General features: G+C 34.5%; 1 protein-coding gene across 6 annotated transcripts in view; it reads left to right on the top strand.

Annotated features, from left to right (window-relative positions):
• RIMS1 (regulating synaptic membrane exocytosis 1) overlaps positions 1–20,851 on the top strand; it is a 279,319-nt gene that overhangs the window by 197,283 nt on the left and 61,185 nt on the right. For 3 of the 6 annotated variants that reach the window (XM_063313122.1, XM_063313140.1, XM_063313113.1), the window contains 2 exons: positions 7,523–7,594; positions 12,987–13,099. In XM_063313122.1, coding sequence (XP_063169192.1) covers positions 7,523–7,594; positions 12,987–13,099 — 185 coding nt within the window. Of the gene's footprint in view, positions 1–1,854; positions 1,939–7,522; positions 7,595–12,986; positions 13,100–16,698; positions 16,784–17,981; positions 18,012–20,851 lie in introns of those variants that run through there. The other 3 variants (XM_063313105.1, XM_063313098.1, XM_063313131.1) reach the window with 2 other exon arrangements.

Below are 20,851 nucleotides of genomic sequence, written 5' to 3'. Positions count from 1 at the left end.
ACTAGCTAAGTCTAGATTTGTCATTGGTGAAAGTCAGTTACATAGCTTTTAAAAAAAAAGAATAGTCCAGTTCACTTTTTAAATGTAGCATACTCTGAATATTTAAAACATGTTTAATATGAAAAAAAAAATCCAGGAATAATGAGGTAGTGATAAGAGAAAAGGCTCAGAAGATTGTGAATGGAATATAAAAGATACATGATCACAGTAAAAATGTTATGTATAAAACTGTGTATGTGTATACACACACACACACACACACCCCTCTGATGGTCATGTAAACTTTAGCACCCAGAATATTATACTCCTATAAAAACCCTGTTTTTCCAGGATTCAGTCATGCATTCTCATGAATGCTTTCTAAATGAAGAGCACTCAACAATTTGACTATCAAGGTGAGCAAGAGAAAGAATGAAAAATGAACACTTGAGTTCCATAGAATGTTCCAAACATTCTGATTAAATAAAGGTTTGTCTGGTTGTAATCAATCTCTTTACTTCTCTGTTCCCTAACCTATGGCAGCAGTCAAATACATCTTTAATTTTTGATGTTATAAATAGGAAAGTAGGTTGCATTCCACAAAGTTAATAGAATAAACTGATGTTAACTGGCTGATGTAGTGGATTGGATCCAGAGTATATTTACTGAAATCAGTGGGACTTAAAATAGTCATGACTAATGTGACCAAATGGCTAAGCATGATTAAGACTGGAACCAGCTCAATTCAAGAATTACTGAAAATGTTTATATTATAGATATATCTGCACATTAGTACTTAAGTGTTAAATGGAAGAGGTTTATCTAAAACTAAGAAAAATAACTAAGATTTGTAATTCCCAGAATGACCATAGAGCAAATAACAACATTTTAAATTATTTGATATACCTTCAGGCAATTCCTACATTCGGGATAAGGATAAGGATTTTAGATTTTGTTTTAATATGTTATGAGACGTACAAGGAAAATACTTTATTTAGGATCCATTTTGTATATTAAGCTGTGCAATAAGGTGCTTAAATTCCACCACTCCAACAACAGATTCATTTGATTAAATAAGCAAAAAACCTATGATTACCCCAAATAAGGAAATGTCAACAGTAACATACCCTTTGTGTTTTAACATTTATTAATTTAAATTTTAATAAGAATGCTTTATTGTGAAGTGCACAGATACTTGAAATGCAGATGTTTGGACCATCAGTCACCTTAATGATATCATTGGCTTATTAATTAAAAAAATACTTGTGTAACAATGCTTTGTATGTTTTGAAAGGGATTCAGAAATGGTGCTTTGGAATGTGTGTGCAAGCATAAGTGCAACACCTCCTTAAAGAAGGCTTCAAATGGAAGCCTGAAAAAGACATTGCTGCTTTAAATAGATGCTAGGCTTGTGCTTGCCCTCTTCTGGATTATTTTTCAAAGCATGCACACGCCTATTGTATAATATGAAAAATGAATTATTAAAAGGTTGGAGTCTGTGATGGTGGAATGGGTGGCCCCCAACATGCCAGAACTGTATCTTCTGAGAATCAAATGCTTAGGAACAGAGCCCAAAACAGATAGCAAGTTCTATCTAATTCCTAAACTAAATCCTGGCCCAATATTGCTAGTTGACAAGCATATAAAGCCGAATGGTAGCTCTTTGCAAATGTAGCACTTCGCAAATTCAATTTAAATAATTCAATTTGATATAAATTCAGGCTAAATTTCTATAGGTTGAACATTATTTAGACAAAATAGACACTGACTTTTTTGAGGTACTTTGTAGTTTTCTTGCAATTAAAAAAATTTTTTTTTTGAAGTTGTTCACTAAATGTTCTGTTTTTCTTCCTATTTTGTTCAATGAACAAACAGAAGTAGATGGTCCCCCTCACTAGATAGGAGAAGACCCACTAGTCCCCGGATTCATATCCAACATGCATCTCCGGAGGATGACAGGTACTAGTCAGCTCCTCCTAGCTGAAAAGTAGCTTGCTGAATCACGCACATCAAGTTTGAACAGCATGTGTTTAAAGTTTCAATTTCCAGGAACCCAGATTTTCCACTATATGAGATGTCATCCTTGAACTTCATTCAATGATTATAAAGCACCTTTGAAGTCAGTACAGTCACATGCTGAACAGCCTATTTTGTGATGAACTCAACTCATAGTTGGCTGTTACTGGAAAAATAAAAATGAGAAAGTGCTCATGATTTATATAAGCCTTCCTATGTATCAGTGTAGATTCAATAAATCCAGATTTAAGACCTTGAGCAAGAGGGATAGCATATATGATGAAGAGGAGTGGTAAAGGATTCAGAATCCCTAGTTGATGAGGAATATGTTTCCCTTAGGCTTTGAGACTAAAGCAGAAAAAAACAGGTATTTGAGCTCTGTAGTAGAACAAATTTTGCTCCTTTCTCTAATCTCTTAGGATTCTTCACAATAGTTGCCCCCTATTTTATAGCAAGAGTATCACTACACTGATATTTTAATTTTGTGCTTTATAATTCATTGACCAAAAAAAGTCTTATACATGTCTACTCAAAAGTAAGTTCCACTGAATTCTATGTGGTTTGTTCCCCAGTAATTAGACATAAAATTGATGCCATAAACTGCTCTGCAAGACAACTTACTAGGGAATAAACTCATTTAGTACTGAGATTTACAGTCTATCTGTGTAAAAATCCCCAGGGATTGCATTGTAATATATGGGACCACAGCTCTGGAAAGTCTGGCATGCTGAACCTCAATGAAATCAGTGGTTTAAGTCTTCATCAGACTTCATCAGGCTGAATTGTGCCCTATATATTGTCTGTATGGCTCATAGTTCAGTTCACAACTGTGAGACTTGTTTTGTGTAATGGCATGTATACAATTTTTTTCTTTAAAATTTTGGTGGCAGATATTCTGAGCAAGGCAACTGCTAAATTCCAGTGCTTTGGATTTCTCTTTATATGCTGATTGGACAAATGTGATATATGTAAATATCATCTATTGGTTTGTTGTTGTATTATGGTTTTATTCTTTGAATCTTAGTGCTGTATCATTCTTGGATTATAAACATTTTTTCATATGTTAAGTCCCTTGTTTTTGTTTTTTAAGTGAAATGCTCTTTTTAATTGGGCTGCCAAATTATACATTCAGATATCATTCTTTTCAACTATTCTGAATATCTCTTTCAGGCTTTTAAATAGAATTATGGCTGCAAAAATCCATGTGATCACTAAATAGCAGAAAAGAGGCACTATTTTCTCTTATCTCTTTGCTGCAAATTATTAGTTGTCTAGATTTTTGCAGCCCAAATCTGGTAGCCCTCATTATAGGTGATGGCATTTATAACTCTGTCATCAGCAACCCACTAAAAGTGCTCTAAATGCTTTAAGGATTCTCAGAAGCAGATTTCTGGTATATGTAAAGAAGAGCAAAGGGAAGTCTTGTTGAATAAAGGGACATCTACATGACCAACCTTGGATTTAATACCTAATGGATTGTTGCATCATTGCATTCTACACCAAAGTGGAGAAATACAGTATAGTTGAATCCCCCAAGCATTGAGCTAGGATGAGGAGGCCAAAAGTTTGGTTGGTCTGGCACCTGGTGTGAAGTGAGATTTTGTTTTTATTCTTGTTTTTACCAGTTGTTGTGAGCTGCCTAGGATCATTATATGAGATAGGCAGCCAGATAATTGAATGAATGAATGAATGAATGACAGAAAAAATAAGGACCCAACAAGGACTACAATCCAACAGATTAATAGTATACTCCTATAAAGAGGCTTAGATGACCTAATCCCCTCTAGATGTATTTGAGATTATAATTCCCAGAAAATCTATTCATTATACATCTCTATTTCTGAACATTATTGATTTTAGTAAGTGATAAGCCTTCTTTTAAATCTCCATAAAACATCAGTAAGGCAGTTTCTTTTATCATACACAATTATTTAATAAAATTATATTTAAATAATATCTGGTGTGAAAGGTGAAAGGTCCCCTGTGCAAGCACTGAGTCATGTCTAACCCTTTGGGGGACGCTGCTTTCGCAACGTTTTCTTGGCAGACTATAGAGCAGGGCGGTTTGCCATTGCCTTCCCCAGTTGTCACCTTCCCCAGCAAGCTGGGTACTCATTTTACCGACCTCGGAAGAAGGGATGGCTGAGTCGACTGAGCTGGCTACCCAAGAATCCAGCTTCCACTGGAATCGAACTCAGGTCATGGGGAGAGTTTCGATTGCAATACTGCCACCTACCACTTTGAGCCACATGAGGCTGGAAATAATATCTACCTAAATTGAAAAAAATGAAGTCTCCAGTTAAGTTAATCCCTGGAATATTTTCATTATCAAAATATTGCAAGTATTGAAATGGGCAATGCCAGTGTCAAACACTATTTTCTTCATCCTAAGAAGGCTTATAAAAAGAATGGTTAATGTAGAAATGGGCAGGATTTCTGTTACAGATAAAATTATTTTGTGGGAAATGTTTATTAGTGCTGCCCAAGTGAACCTTTTTAGATGCATCATAATTTCAATTAGCTTTTGAGCAGTAAAAACAGAGAGATAAAGTTAGTAGGCTAAGTGTATCTTTGGCAGAGTTTAAAAACAAAACCAAAAATTAAAAACCCGTCAGTTCAGACATTGGCCAGATTATGACTCTCAGATAGAAAAATACTACTTGGGCCCCTAGTTAAGCAACTAAATCGAGAAAGGGAGCTTAGTTTTTCCTTAGATATTGAATGAGAACCTTTTTTACATGCTATAATCCCATTGTGGATCAACCAGAATTTTTGTAACGGTTGAAAAGTATTTGCTTATAAGAACATTTATAGTAAGCAAACATCCATACATCAATCCAATCTCCAAGAATGTTTTCTTTTCAGCTGTTGATTTACAATGGAAGCCTTGGGCTCCATTGTTGTTATAGTGTGTATGTGTGGGGGTGTCTGTGTGCAGCCTAGAATATATATCTCAGCTTAGAATAATTACAACAAAAATTTCGCTCAGTACTACCCTTGAAAATTGAAAGCCAACCTTTGCTCTTCACTGCAAAAAAAAAAAAGAATACTGTAGAACAAATGTACAGATTTTTAAAAGCCAGTCACAAAAATAAACTCAAGTCGATGCCACATGTGCAGCTTTTAGAGAGAGCATTCCACAACAGGGACAGGGTGGGATGTCAATAGGCTGTGTAAAGTTTTAGAAATAATTTGGGAAAGTTTATTTGGAATGTATACAAGTCTGAATGTAGCACCTTTCTGCAATGTTTAATGAAATGCATATAGGTGTTATATTCATGCCTCTCTGCATTCCAAATGGCCTTTTCCAAATTATTTCTGCATATTCTTAGGTGTTACTGCTGAGAATATAAGTTTGTCTTTAGTGTTTATTACTGTTTTTCATTTTTTTTTGTAACAATTATTCCATCACATTTTAAAAAAACCTTCTCCTTAAGAAACACTGAAAAGGAGACCATAGAAATGTGGCTGGATGTAATATTGGAATGCCCTTAAGTCATATAAATATCTTGACTGCATGTCTCCATCTTCACTGCATGTGACCATCTCTCTGTTTCTATTTGTTTCTATCCATTCTGTTCAACTTGCACTTCCATGTTTCCAAAATTTGCGAAGAACAACACTGCCGGAGTCTTGCATTCCAAAACAAGACAGTTTAAACTTCCTATGTACTAATCCAGAAGAAATACAGAGGTATCCTTGCTAAAATTGTCTTGCAGCTCCACATGTATAATACATGAATTTAAATACTAAAATCTTAAATAGTTTATAACCTAGATCTGTCACATGTTGTAATGTTATTTTATACACCCTTTAAGAATGTTCCATTGTTTGAAAATGTGTGTGTGTGTGTTTCATCAAATGACTCTTAAATAGCTTCAATTTTTATTGGATTCCATTTCTGATCAGGTCAGCTGATTATATAAGTTTTGAACTTTGACAATATCTTTAAAGGATGCTGAGAGTTTATGGACTAATAGTTATTTTTAGTTTTTTGCCATTAAAAAAAATAATAAAACCATTACATACAAGATGCTCTTTTATTAACAGTGTATAATAGAAGGAGTGAGAAAGTCACTAACACTGCCAAAAGAACTGCAGATTTCCAAAGAAATAGAAAACAATGTGTAGTAGATAATACAGCTAACCAATATCTACAGTTCTTCTGAGGAGGGATTCATGAATGAAAAACCATAAGCATGTCCAAAAAGCAAAAATTTCATTAAAAAGTTCAGACCAAAGACATGAAGTAGACCAAGGAAATGTAACAGAAAATGGAGGTGAGAGTGAGGACATGTCAACTTGAGGAACATGCCTATCAGGCAATCAGTAACAGGGATACAGTCACCCCAGTATGAAGCTTCAAGGAAAGAATAATCAGGATTCCAAGAACTCTGGCTTGCTACATTGAAATTCTGAAGAGAAATATGATATTTTCATGATTCTGAAACCTAGCATTATGGCTCTTGGGACTGGACTGTGGAATGAAAACCAAAGTTAATAGTTGGCCTGTAATTATATCAATGAATTTTAGGCCTCTTTTTGAATGCATGTAGGAAATTTCAATTCAAATGATGTTCCTTTGATCAAACCCCTCTAATTTTTCCTCAAGACCATGCTTATGGTGGGTTGCAGGCTTAGGTTCTTTTTAAGAATAAAAATGTTTTCACCTAATTTGTTCTCAGCTGTCATTTTAGGGTTATGACAAAATAATGTTGCTCTGAATACCAGTGGTTAGAGAAAAATGCAATACTTTCGGAAAGCTTAACAAAAGCTGCCACCCAATTTTTTTTTTTTTCCTGATTCTGACATTTTAGCTTTTCTTAAAAACAGCCATAGGGCATGAAATATTGACAGTTTAATATAGTAAGGTCACAGCTGAGTTGTGATGAGATGGGCTTGAATCTATTTGAATTGAATATCCAAATGTAATATTCACACATTCTTGTTGTTTAGTTGTATAAGCTATAGCCAAAGTATATAATAGGTCTCACAGCTACTGCATATATGTGTCTTTTCTGTGGCACATAAATGTATAGTTGCAGTAGTTGTTTTAGATTAATGAAAGATGAGAAATCACATTTACCTGCCCAAATTTATTAGCATTGTTTTTTTGACCATCGTTAATTATATTGTGCTATTTTTCTTTTGTATTGCATACAAGTATAATACAAGAGCATCTTTTTAAATTTTAACCAGGAGAATTTCACTTCCATATCAGATCCTTAATGCTGGATTTTAACCAGTAATGGAAGTTCTCCTGGAATCAATTTTAGAATTGCTTTGCGCTTGAGGAATAGTTGGTCTGAAGTGTTAGCACTATCTATACCAAAGAGACTGAATCAGTTTATTAAAATAATGTGGGTGTGGATGGTATTTATCAAAGTCCATGAGATTACTAGCCATTCATAAAACCTGGTTTTCATACTTCCCTTTGCAAGAAATCATGCTAAATCTTTGTGATATATTTTCTGGATTGCTTGCTTTCCTTTTTCATTTTTTTTGGGGGGGGCATCTCATTTCACAGGCATTCCAGAAAGGTGGAAAGATATAGCACTCAAAAACAGACTAGAAAAGGCTCTGCATCAGAAACAGAAAGGTAGGATGGATTCTACAGCATGTACAGTTTGGAAATAATATTTCTGTTGATGTGGCCTAAAATTTTAATAGATACATCCCTCTGCTGACTTCCATTCAGCAGATCAGCTATTATTCCAAGAACCTTTTTGCAGATACTGTTACCAAGCTATTGTACTCCATTCCATACTATACCTGTAGATTTGATTTCTGTTTTCTAATGAAGAACTTGGTATTTGTTTCTGTTAAATTCTTCTCTTTCAATCCATTTCTCTGACCTATCAATATTGTTCTGAATGTTGTTTCTGTCTTCTGAAGTAATAGCCATTTTGTTTGATCTGCAAATATGATAAGCATTTTCTTGATCTCATAATTCAAACTGTTAATGAAAATGTTTAAAACCCTACAACAAACCACTTGGGGCATTGCTCAGGTCTTTGGGGAACTGTTGATGAGTACTTTGGGAATATGGTTTTCAAGCCAGCTATTGATTAGTCAAATCGACCTTATCAATACAGCAAGATAAAATTAAAATATAAACAAAGCATAATCGAATAATAAGGGATACAATAATAAAACAAAATACAAAAATACTTGCTAATCAGAATATTGTGAGATACTTTGCCCAATATTTTGCTGAAATCAAGATTTATAATAACCACAGCATTTCCCCAATCTAAGAAGAAAATTCCTTGATGAAAATGACATGTATTTAGTCTGATGAGACTTGTTCTTAAGAAATCCATGGAGAATTTCTTAAGAACTCTTGTATTAATCATTGCGTTGAAGGGTGATTCTCAAATTTCTAGGAGACTCCTGTTTCCTTTTTTGAAGTTAGAAAAAATATTTGCCTTTTCATCATGTAGTACTTCATTCTGTAGGAGTTTTCAAAGACAATGGGTATATGTTTGGTCAGATCATCAGCAAATTTCTTCAGTTCTTTAGACTGCAGTCCATCTGGGTCTCAAGAACTAAACTTATTTAAGTTCAGTAGGTATTCTCTGACTCTGGGCAAATCCATTCAGCCACTTGTCCCAACATAAGGATGGCCACTAATCATTTCCAGAGGATATATCCATGTGCCACCACCTGTATCTCTCTTCTGCCCACAGCCCAAAGCTGAAGAGGACAGCTTTAGGTGTTCCACCCTGAAAGTTATGTTTTCCTTCTAGTTCCACCTCTGGTCATTGAGTGCAGGCAGTGAAGGATACATTGATGCACATGGAGGAGGTGGCCTTAAATTACATGTTCCATGTTGGCAGACTTGAGGTTCCAACTGATTTCTGTGGGATCATCCTCTTTCATCTGGTGCCTGACCTCCCCACACCCCAGGTTTCTTTTGGTTATAAGAGAGTCTGGAATCACAGCTTCTATAGGGTTAGGGTTAAGGTTAGGGCAAACTTCAGTTCTTCAGCAGCACTTCTCTAGTGATGCACAAATCCTGATGACCTCTAGATGCCAATGAAGTGATATAAAAGACTTATCTCTTTACTGTTACCTAATGGCCAATTGGTCAATCAGTTAAGCCATAGTTTCAAAGAATTTTTTATAAGTTTGATCCATGGAAGCTACAATGGGAAAGAAAAAAGAAAAAAAATGCCATATATGGAGTAACTAGCATGCCAGTTGAAGGAGGCTTTTCACATGATTGATGATGAGTGGGGCTGGAATTTCAGCCAAAGGAGCCATCAAGTGCAGTCTTTAGAAACTTGCATGGTAAAATGGTATTGACAGCAGCACAGCACACAAATGTTCTGGGTATACACTCAAAGCACACAGTGGGTGTAGCAAAATTTAGGGCAGCATGATTTCCTGGCAAACATTACTAAAAGAAAGATTGTGTAAGCATGATTTCTTCTAATTTATATATTAAACCTGTATGTCATCTTCAAAAAAGAAAGGAAGGAAGGAAGGAAGGAAGGAAGGAGATAGAAGCTCATTTTCAGGTTTAGCTTATTGCAAACTGGTGTCCTTTAGAAGACTTAGACTTCAATTTCTTAATTCTCTAGTAGGCACAGCAGAAACCTTTTGCTTCAAGTCTTTGAAAGTATTGATGCCATACAGACTTATCATTATTAATATTAATTGTGGTTGTAGTTTTTTTGCTATAGTTGAACCATTGTGATTATTTGAATTGTACCAACATACAATCTAATGTAAGAAACAGTATCAACAGTTAATATATGGAAAGGCTGAGCTACTGTATCCATGAAGGCCCATGATACTTTATCACATTCTAGAGATGGCTTTGAAGGAAATATTCAGAAGCTATTACAAAAACAAAAAGGGCAAAAGCGTTCCCTGAATCCTCCGAAAGGAGATAGTGTTAGGAAGAGATTCAGGCTGGCTTCTCCTTTTGTACTCACTGGAGTATAAAAGGGAAAGAGGAACAACACAACCAGGCTTGCAAGTTTCTTAATATAGACAATCTCAATAAAGTTTAGTTTAGTCTTCTTGTGGAGTCTGTTTCCTGACCTGGACAGCCTCAAAAGCTGACAAGTATAACTCCTGCAAAAATAAATATAACTGAATGTAGAAAAAAAAATATCGAGCTTGATATACTGTATTTTCTCTATAAGCATAATTGATCCTCACTTTGATACAAGGCTGGTAGCAAAACCCCATAAAAAAGCATTTATTAAAAAAATGTTATTCTGAGATCTTTAACTCTGAGAGAATTGAAATCTGAAGGGAAAGTGTAAGACAACTTTGGATCTGATCCCTTAGGAGTTGTGAGAGTTTGTGGTGAGGCTGGGAAAGGAATGGAAGAGAAAACAGACATAAACAAGAGACAGTAGCTTATCTCATAAACAGCAACTCAGGCCAAGTGGGGAAGAATTAGGGAAGAAGCATTTCAGAGTATTCAAAGGGATTTCATCTTCAGTGGCTAATGATAAGTGAGGCTGGGAAGTTCCCCTTACAGTTTCTGTAATTCTGTATTTACTCCAGACTAGCTTTAAAGCTTCCTTACTGAAACCTGTATGGTTCTTGCTTCCTTGGTCTGGGGCTCGACACCAATCAGTGAGTGATACATTTGTTTTGTGATCTTTCATAAGGAGATTTTTAAAGCTGATGCATTTTACTGAATGTGAAAACCATGGATACAACTATAGAAGTTGATGGGGATGGTGTGTGCATGAGAGAGGAAGAAAGAGCACTTTATATGCAGTTAATGATTGAACCAATTTAGATTATGTAATGTATGTATGTATGTATGTATGTTTGCCATAATGTCTTAGGGTGCTACTGCCAGGTGTTTCTAGAAGGGGACTTCCATCCCTAAGAATTCGTGATCAGCCAGTCATAACTACGGGAAAACAACATGTTCAGTCAAGGTCAAGACAGCACTCTAGTATTAGACCATTATGCTCTATTCACTACCTAGTACCTGGAGGTTGGTGCCATCTTCTCTACTTCTGACTAGGTTACTATTAAATGTTCTGCACAACATTTGTTTCTGCCTCACAGATGTGAATGTGATTGTGAGCCTTCTTGAGTGAATGCAGTGCATTCACTCATTCTGGCATGCATTGCAATCTGTTTCTATTTACCAGCCCCACCCCCATGATATCTACAAACAAACTCATAGTTAAAATCTGCTTTTGTCTTCCCATTTTTCTGTTGCATAATGCATTCATATGAAAACTTTCAGAGTGCTGCAATACTTCACTGCTAAAACCTGATAATTCAGCAAAGGGCATGTTCTTGCATCAGGCATTTCCCTCATTCTAGATACAGAGAGAAATCTGCAGAGAATTCTATGTTTCTTGTTACTGTAGGGATATCATACAGAGAGAGAACAGTAAATGATCTGTCAGGGATGATTCTGGATCTTGGGGAAATAATTTTGATTCATGCATCAGAAGAAGCAAATGATAGTTTTTGATTATTTATTTATTTGTCATATTTCTTTACCACCCAACTCATATTATAATGACTCTGGGTGGTCTTTAAATAGGTCTTTATTTAGCCTTATTTAAATGATCACTTTATTTTTTGTAATTTCTCCTGCAGTAATACATTCTACTATCCTTAAAATACTCTGTGGTATTTTTGTGCAGTTTCCTAATAATCCGACACTGAGAATTGCAGTATTAAGATAATGATGTCAATGATTTTAACAGAGCTATGATTTCAAAAGAGAAATGTAGAAATGAGATGAGATACATAACAGCTGAAAGAATATCCTGGAATTCTATTCTCAGGAATTTTTCACTTGGTGAAGTGTGAACATGCTCTAACACTTGGTTTATAAAACAGGTTTCCTATATATAATAATATTACTAATTCCATAAAATTATCCTATGGTTAGCTTTTTACTGATAATACATCTGAAAAAAGTGTATTAAAGATTCAAACTGAATAGAAGACTTTACAGTTTATTGAAATTATGTTAGATCTTTGGAATTAGATCTTTGAAGTTGTAAGATTGGTAATTCACATACTGAACAATAGTTAAGTTTCAAAGAAAGAATCCTAAGGAAAGTCATGTAGTGTTGTAAATTTACCTACACACACATATATATAAATATTTGTTTATAGGCAAAGTTCAGACTTAATACGGTGTAGTGGTTAAGGTGGAAACAGGAAACTGTAAATGCTAGTGCTCCCTTACGTGCAAGAGCCATCCAGGTGACTTTGGGCCAGAAAGTCCCAAGTTTACTGTAGGGTAAATAGGAGACACTGCCCTGTACACTGCCTTGAGTAGTACAGAATAAAGGTGGGATATATAACAACAGCAGCAACAGATTGATTTTTCTCACTCACACGCACATACCATTCCAACCATGGTTGTCCACCTAGTTCTGAATGGAGTAGGCTAGACATTTGAACATAACCAATATTTTACTTCATATTGATTTCACACAGGTTCTGGGCCAGAAATTGTGTCTGTATATGATTATCTTTCTGAAATAGTATTATCAGACAAAACTTTATTTTCTGTTGATCTATCATATCTGGGCTACAAACATCTGGCAACGATTAGATGGCAGGAAAGGATCATCTATAGTTCTATCTAGTGGACTCTAGATTTTTGCAGCCTAGATATGCTAGCCCTAATTTTCTGAATGGAATAGATATTAAGAACTTATGGCTATATAGATAGGAAGATAGTTTATCTCTATTTTCTTTTCTTTATTTGAATACACAAACACACACACACACACTAGCTCATGTTTTATTTGTACAGATACATACCAATTATTTGTGAGTTAATTTATTCTTTTTTTTATCCCCAGGATGGTTGGGGATAACTCATTCTATTTATTGACATGTCCTGGATTTCAATTTATTCATTTGAATTATTTGAGAGTGTTTGTGCGTGTGTGTGTGTGTGTGTGTGGTATTTGTAATATCTCATTGATTTCGTTGTATATGACACCATTCTATGTCATATTAATTTTTTCCTGCAGAATGCGCCAGCCAGGAAGTCCCATGCAGTCATCTCCAGCAGATACGCTCTTCAGCAGCCGTAGGGGGAGACAGCTTCCACAAGTCCCCGTCAGGAGTGGCAGTATAGAGCAAGGTATCAAAAATCTAGTTTATAGTTCAAAGTCTTAGGTTTGTTTTCCTCTCCCTTTCTCCTCTCATTTTACAAAAACATCTTGGATCTTGCTTAACAGAATCTTCAGAGTTTTTATTGGTTTCTACTGATAAGGAGGACAATATTAAAAAATGTATTGTGAACTGGTGATACGCAGTTGCATAGGTGATTTTAAAAAGCTCATGTTTTATTTGTACAGATGCATACCAATTATTTGTGACTTCATTCATTCTTTATTTTATCCCCAAGATTGTTGGGGATAACTCATTCTATTTATTGACATGTCCTGGGTTTTGTTTGTTTTTTTTAGCTGAAGCTAACTATTGGCAATTTGCTGACAGGAATGTGAACAAGGCTATTGCTAATGAAATCCCTTTCTGAGCATGTCAAAATCCAATAAAGATATGGGGGGAAAATGTATTACTGGGTAAAAGGAATATAAGAGAACTGCATTTCAGTGCAAGGCTGGATCCTGAAAAGAAAGAGTGTTGTCCACTAGTACTAATACCTTCATCCTACTTAAAACAACAGAATTACTGCATTACAAAGAAACATAACTTTCTGAAGTGAAACAAAAATCCACAACTATTTAAAGGTTTGCATTAGAAATCATATACAATGCATTCATACCATTTATATTTTTACATTATGTATTTCATAACTGAAAAAATAACAATTTTTAGATTTTTTCTTCTGTATATTATATTAATATCCTACATCTTTCTAGATGAAATATGTGTTGAAAATAAGAAAATTTAAATATTTATTCTTTGCCAATATTTATAATATATGAGTTGAGTTTCCTAATGAAAAACAAATTAGAGACGTCTGAAGAATGATTAAATATGCACTAGACTATATCAATAAGTGGTTTCCTATAAATTTGTCATTTTATTTTATATATTTTATTTTATATATTTGATGCATATGACTTTGGTCTATAATGTGCCTCTTATTTCATATTGTTATTAAGATCTCTTTTTGTATACTTTATGGCCTTATTAATACATCTCTTTGTTCACCCACTTGTGCTTCCTTAGAGTGTCAATAGCATGGAAACAGTGCCAAATCTCCCCACAATTTTCTAGGAAGAGAGGGGAATTTTTTTGTTAATATTCACATACAATTTCTCTCTTAGCATAATATCATACATACATGTGTGTTATAAATTCATATTGTGAAGTAACATTTTCCTAAGTGGGAATTGTCCATGCAATTTCTCATTACTTGATTATAAGGTACAGGAATCACTTGTCTCATGAAATGATGCTTACACGATTTTGTTGGTTAGAATCAATTAATTTCAAACTGTAAGAGTGAAAAAATTGAACTATTTTAATAAAAGAGGGAAAAAAATAAGGCTTCCTAACATCATTGCTTTTATACTTCAGTGCACTTAATTTCACTTTTTCTAAGGGCTGACTTGTTACTCTTCACGTTGATAAAAATTTAATGTGAATCTAGATTTTTTTCTGGTTAGTTTCTGAAAGCACTAATCAACTTATTATACTAAAAAGTGCCATATCTATATAGCTGGCTATAATTCAGGGTGAGTTCGCATATCTTCCTGGTATTGGAAAAACCTGCTTGGAGGCTGTTTCTTTAAAGAAAGTAAAGAGATGCAGTTTTAACATTTTTACCATGGAAAATGTTTTTGCCCAACCTGAGAATTTTGCCCGAATTCTGCCACATACTGTTCTTGTCAGTCCAACTGGAATGTAAAACTGACACTGTTTGGTTACTAAGCTATTTTACAAAGAGATTGATTAACCCTTAACTTCTAAGTATAAAAGCATTCCCACTAATCTCAGTAGGACAACACAGAATTCCATGGATTAGTTCCCAAGAATATCTTTGAGAATATGAGCTCACTTCTGAAGTCATCAACCAGTTGGTGTAGGTCTGTTAGAAATAGAAAAACTATCTTCATGATCCCAGAAGACAGAGGTTTCAGGAAAGCATAAGACATCAATTTAGCATTTTACTAGGACTGATGCAGGTCAAAATCAAGCAAAGGGTTAATTTTAAATCCTTAACAGGTTTAGTTGCTTGTAATTTACTATGCAGAGTTTTGTATCTACAGTTTATATGTACAGATGTTTGCAAAAGAATATGTCAATCTTCTACTTTTATTATGAATTCATATTTTAGTTGTCTTAGTATCTATATATAGTACCACTATATATTTAACAAAGAATAATACTGTTTATAACTGAAAATGAACAAACTTTGGTATAAGGCTTCCATTACATAAAATGAAGCAACTGATGCCTGTCATATGGAATTTCTGCTATTTCCTCGCATGGGAAGGGATCAAAATATGTCAGCCATTTTTGTAGTATGGAGTATCTGGAACATACATCAGAAGGAAAAGAACTTGATAGTAACATAAGAAATGTTCAGTATGATATTCAAAGGTAGTAATGCATATGTTTCTTGCAAATATTGAAATTGTAGTAGAATTTAGCAAATAATTCAGTATGGCATCTCTCCTTATTTGCCTGTAGCATATTGAAATATTTCTGTATTTTGGAAAAGAATACCTAGTGTTCAAAAAAAAAAAAGTGAACAAAAGTAATGAGAAACTTGAGAAAAAAATATGGAGAATACAGTGTATAGCTGAATACAGAGAAACAGGTCCAGTGAAAATATGAAATTACAAAAACATAGATTATGTGATTTGCTTTCATAGATTTCCTGTTTTATCATGAACCTCTTGACTAATGGTGGCTTTATTAGTGATATCTATGCCAGCTTATAAATCTCATTTATTTTAGTGACATTAGGTTGTCAGTGTCATGTCTGGATGACAGTATCATGTTTGGATAACAGCCAGTGCCTTATCATGGCCTTTCAAACACACCACTTTTCCCTATAACAGTGTTATAAGATAGTAACAAAAAAGTCCTCATGTATGTTTCTATGACTGAATGTAATTAAAAATGTATATATCTGCTGAATTTTCCATTCCCCTGTGTGGATCATGTTAACATACCAGTTGATGTAGTTCAGTCTTTTCTATTAAAATCTGAAAACATGTTCGCCATGCATGAATTTAAAGTTTTCATTGAAGGAGAACAAATGAAGAAATGAACAAATTTTGGTATGATATGTTGCAGAAGATCATATGTGCCAGCAAGGGAAGAATTAGGAGTCATATCCTAAAGAGCCATGCCATTTCAGATCTGCAAGCATTTAGTCTTTGCAGGGTTTAGAATAGATGATCTTTCTGAAAATACAGGATTTTCAGGAAAGAATGTAGCATGCTGGGCCTCAGTAAGGTTTTCATCTTTGTTTCTCAACTTCAAGTGAAAATGTGCTGAAGAGGGATTGTATTATTTCTTATGATCTTTTACCTAACACACCTTGCTTAATTGCAGCATCTGTAAAAATATGCATGTCACCCAGGCTAAGTGACAGTCATGGGTTGCAATAGACAGTACATCTTAAAATAATCATTACATCAACAGCATGATTATGTTCTGGTTGCAAATACTGGTTTTTTAATACATATTTCTAAATCATCAGGACATGTTGTTGGCCTCTTTTATGAGGCCAACAATGTCATATTTTTCTTTTTTCAGAATTGAACGTTGTTGTTTGATTTAATAAAGAATGCTATCCATCACATATTAGACAACTGGTTACCAGAAAGACGTATACCAGGTCTGTGCGTGTGTATTCTGTCTATATTTCACTCTACAACTTCATGTGTATGTATATTTTTATGGTATTTTGCTCATTTATATCTTAAGAATAGTTTAATAGGGTTTAGAGGAAAAAGACAAAATCTAGGATTATTATATGCTTAAGAAAGTGTGGAGTCCTTGATGCTATCTGAGCTTGGTTGTTCACTTGCAGATGTTTCATTACCCAACTAGGTAACATCATCAGTGCCCAGGGGCTTAAGACAATGTTTGATTCTGCAGTATTTGACATTGTATTATGAGTAGTATCATATCAGTATTTTATAGTATATACTAGATTGGCTTATTATCATTGTTTAAAATGCCTGTTAAATCTTGCATAAAAATTATGCCTGCATTCATTGAAGTGCTTTATTAAAGAAAGCATACTCAGTTTTACTCAGACACACATTTTTAAATAGTAGATTGGGGCTCCATAGGGAAAGTAAGTCACTTAATAAAATATGTAAAAAAAATTGATGGGAAAATATTTTGTGATAATAGCTCATTGAAAAGTCATAAACCAATAACTACTTGTTCCTTAAATTCGTTAACATACACACATTATTGGTTGTATGTGTGATTTTGCTATTCCATTATTTGCAATGCAAACTTTTTTTTTTCACTTCATTGGACTGAGTGCCATTTCAAATACCATTACTCAAATACAGTACAGGTCTAATTAAACTACAGTATGTATATATTATAATCTGAATTGATAAAAAGGAAGTATCTGCGTATTGTATGATAATACTACATATTGTTTTTATTTTAGTATGTGAAGTCTTAAATGATAAATGATGTGGAAAAATGGACAGATTCACATACATAAACTCTTTCAGCAAGGCTTAAGGCTCATCACATCAAATACAGCTTTTGAATGACGTTCAAACTTTACAGCTTGTAAAATATATATTCCAGGCCATGACCAAGCACAGTATTAAAAGTGCTGAAGACAATTAATTTCAGTGAGCTTGAGCATGCTTACCTTTGTAAAGACTCCAGAATTTATAACTTGTCATGATTTTTTTCATCTGTTGACCCACATTAATTTTCTGCATGTTGCAACAGAGCCTATAGTGTTTCTCATTCTCATGTATAACACCATTTTTGTCTAACTTTAAATTGCTGATTTCTTTCTTTTGTTCCCATCATTCCGTGCATTTTATTCATTGAAGAACAAGAGACTTGTAGTTCATCATGAAAAGGTAAATATCCATGTCAATTTTACTAACACTACTCATGTTATTTTATCTTTATTCTGCACTTATTTCATATTAATCCATTTCTGTAGGTTACATTCAGTTAAATCGCTGCATTAACCTAAAGTTACTTTACTGAGAAGCTGCTACCCACAGTTCAGTGGTTTATCACTGGGGCAACTTCCTCACTGTGGGGCAGGGAGTGGGAAGAGAGGGCTGTTACCCCAATTTTGGAAAGTTGTAGCCCTTAATTCAGTAAGCTGTATACATCCAGTGGATGAATTCTGTGTATTCTAATTTTTCCATTTTTTCCTGAAAATGTAGCTTTATTTTTTTATTATTATTTCAGCATAAAACCTGCATCTTAATGCTCAGTGTGTGATTTATGCACATAATAAAAACACAGGAAGGGTTCTCTTCTGGGTCCACAGTCCTGCTCTATCCCCATCCTACTGAATAGAACATTTTAAAAAGATCTTTAAAAAGAACTACTGAATACACATAAATGCTCTTTTTAATATGCCCTACTAAACCTATGTATGTTGGATGTGCCCTACCACATGTTTATTGTAAACATCAAACATGCATGAAGACGGTTCTCAATTTAACAAATAACAAGATTAACTGTCTCAGATTGGTCATTAGCAATTTATAAAAAGGGAGAATAGCTAGAATTATCCTGATTATATAGTAGCATCAGTCTCCCCACTGCCTTCCAAGTATGATGATATTGCAATTCCTAGAATTCTTAGCTGAAGCCCATGATGTTATGGAATTTTAACCGTGCAATCTCAACATATTTGGAAGACTCCGGATGATGGAAAACTAACAAACATTCAGATGTTTAATTCCTTAGGTCACCTGGGATGCCATAAAAGATGCTCTTCTGAGCTTGTTATGAAATACTTCACCCTCAGGCTCATCCTATTGTGCCACAGATGACTTCAACACTGTCTTCTGTAATAGGATCACTCAAAATGATAATTCAAAGCTCCAGAGCTATTGCAAATAATTTGGAAGCAGTATAGATTAAAATCTAGATAAACAGATCAAATAATTTCATAATTATTTTCATACAAGGTGATTATATTGCAGCATAAGTGGGCACTAAGTGAGTTATTAGAAATGTCAGTTAGGAATATGGTTGTTAACATCAACAAGGATAATATCCAAGAGTTAAGGGTATGAGGAGGTAGGCTTTTTTTTTGTTTGTGTAGCTTTTGATATATTTCTTTTTCTATTTCTTTAAGTTTCTGTAAAATTTGTTTAAATAAAATACATTTTAAAAAGAAAAGAAAAGGAGGAAGGAAGGCCGGCCGGCCAGCCAGCCGGCCAGCCTTGTTTGAAAGCTCATAGACCAGATTTCCCATTGCTACCTTACAGAAAAAGAACTTTTTTTGGTTCCAGTAGGGGCTTTTCCCCTAAAACTAACAGTATTTGATATCAGAGACAATTTTCATCAGGTTTGCAGCTTGAGAGGAAAGGTAATATGTTTCTTTTGTTTTACGATCCTGATGAAAATTCTCTCTCATCTAACGCTTTACCTAGTACTTTAAATTTCAGCTATCATTATTACAGCTCCATTATTATTTTTAAAATAATTAAAATAATCCAGTTCTTTTTAACTAATTGTATATTCCTGGGATTTGCATACAATGGCTTATCATGTCCTACCAGATCTGTAATCTAGAGGACAGAATTATGCTGGTATAGTGTCTCTGAGGCATGGAGTATCTGTTGGCCTGATTTTTATTTTACAGAGTTTAATCTGTGCTCTTATTCAAACTGAGGCAAATTGCCTACGAAAATTGATTTTGCAAAGTTACTATTCCAATATACATAGATTGTATTCTCTATTCAGGAAAAAAAAAGAATAATCTATAGAGAGTATTCTTCCCTGCAATTTCATGTTCATCTTCTGCTTCAACAGAAGGTGGCTGACTCTATATAGAGCAAGACCTTCTTTTCGCTTTCTAGCCCATTCTTTGAGGACTATTGACTGGGATCTCATGTAGGCTGCTAGCCCACAATTGCCAGAAGAAACCAAAAGACATGCATCTACTCCTCTAGGTAAGCCTTGTTTAGCACCTTCAAGCAGTGGATTCACTTGATTTGAATGGATTTCCTGCAGATATTAGCAGAGGAGTGCATTTCTGCCATTTCCTTGCTGTCTGTTCTAGAATATAGTATGAGGAAAGACAATTCAGTCTAGGAAGTCTGGGTTTTTAAACAGCTGTAAAGTTGGAGCAGAAATTTGGTGGAAGAGAATGTTTGGCAGCACAACTGATTCCTTTTGAATAAGTATAATTAATGTGCTCAAGCCCCAGATAGTCAAATTTACTGACCAATTTAATTGCACAAGAAACATGTAAAAATAGACATCCTTCCCTTCCTTCCAGGTGTGTTGTTCTTCAGTCACTTGTAATTCTTTATGACTGGATAATCATCATTTCACTAGAATTGCTTTTTTAAGTCTTTATAAGCTTGTGCATGTGTCATCAGTGACAGCATCTAGCTGCCATATTTGGTGTCCACCTCTTTTTCAATTGCCTTTGGCTTTTCCAGTCATCAGGATCTCCCACAGTGACTTTTGCTTTTGCACTATGTGTTCAAAATTAACTTTAGCTTCTTCATTAGTGTTTCCTTAAAAGGTCTAGCTTTACTTCATCTAATATTGAATGATTTGGTTTTCTTAAGGTCCAAAATATCCCCAGCAATTTTGGCAGCACTACAATTAAAAGCCAAAGCCATCCTTGTATAATCTTCCTAATGGTTTAGCTTTCCTAGGAGTATTTTACTGCCATAGTCTTGACATGTGTATCTTTCTTGCAGTGTGATGGCTCTGC

This window comes from Candoia aspera, chromosome 1 (genome assembly GCF_035149785.1).
Source record: "Candoia aspera isolate rCanAsp1 chromosome 1, rCanAsp1.hap2, whole genome shotgun sequence".
Classification (NCBI taxonomy): Eukaryota; Metazoa; Chordata; class Lepidosauria; order Squamata; family Boidae; genus Candoia; species Candoia aspera.
Note: the sequence above shows the minus strand (reverse complement) of the source record. Positions and strands in the feature narration are given on the sequence as shown.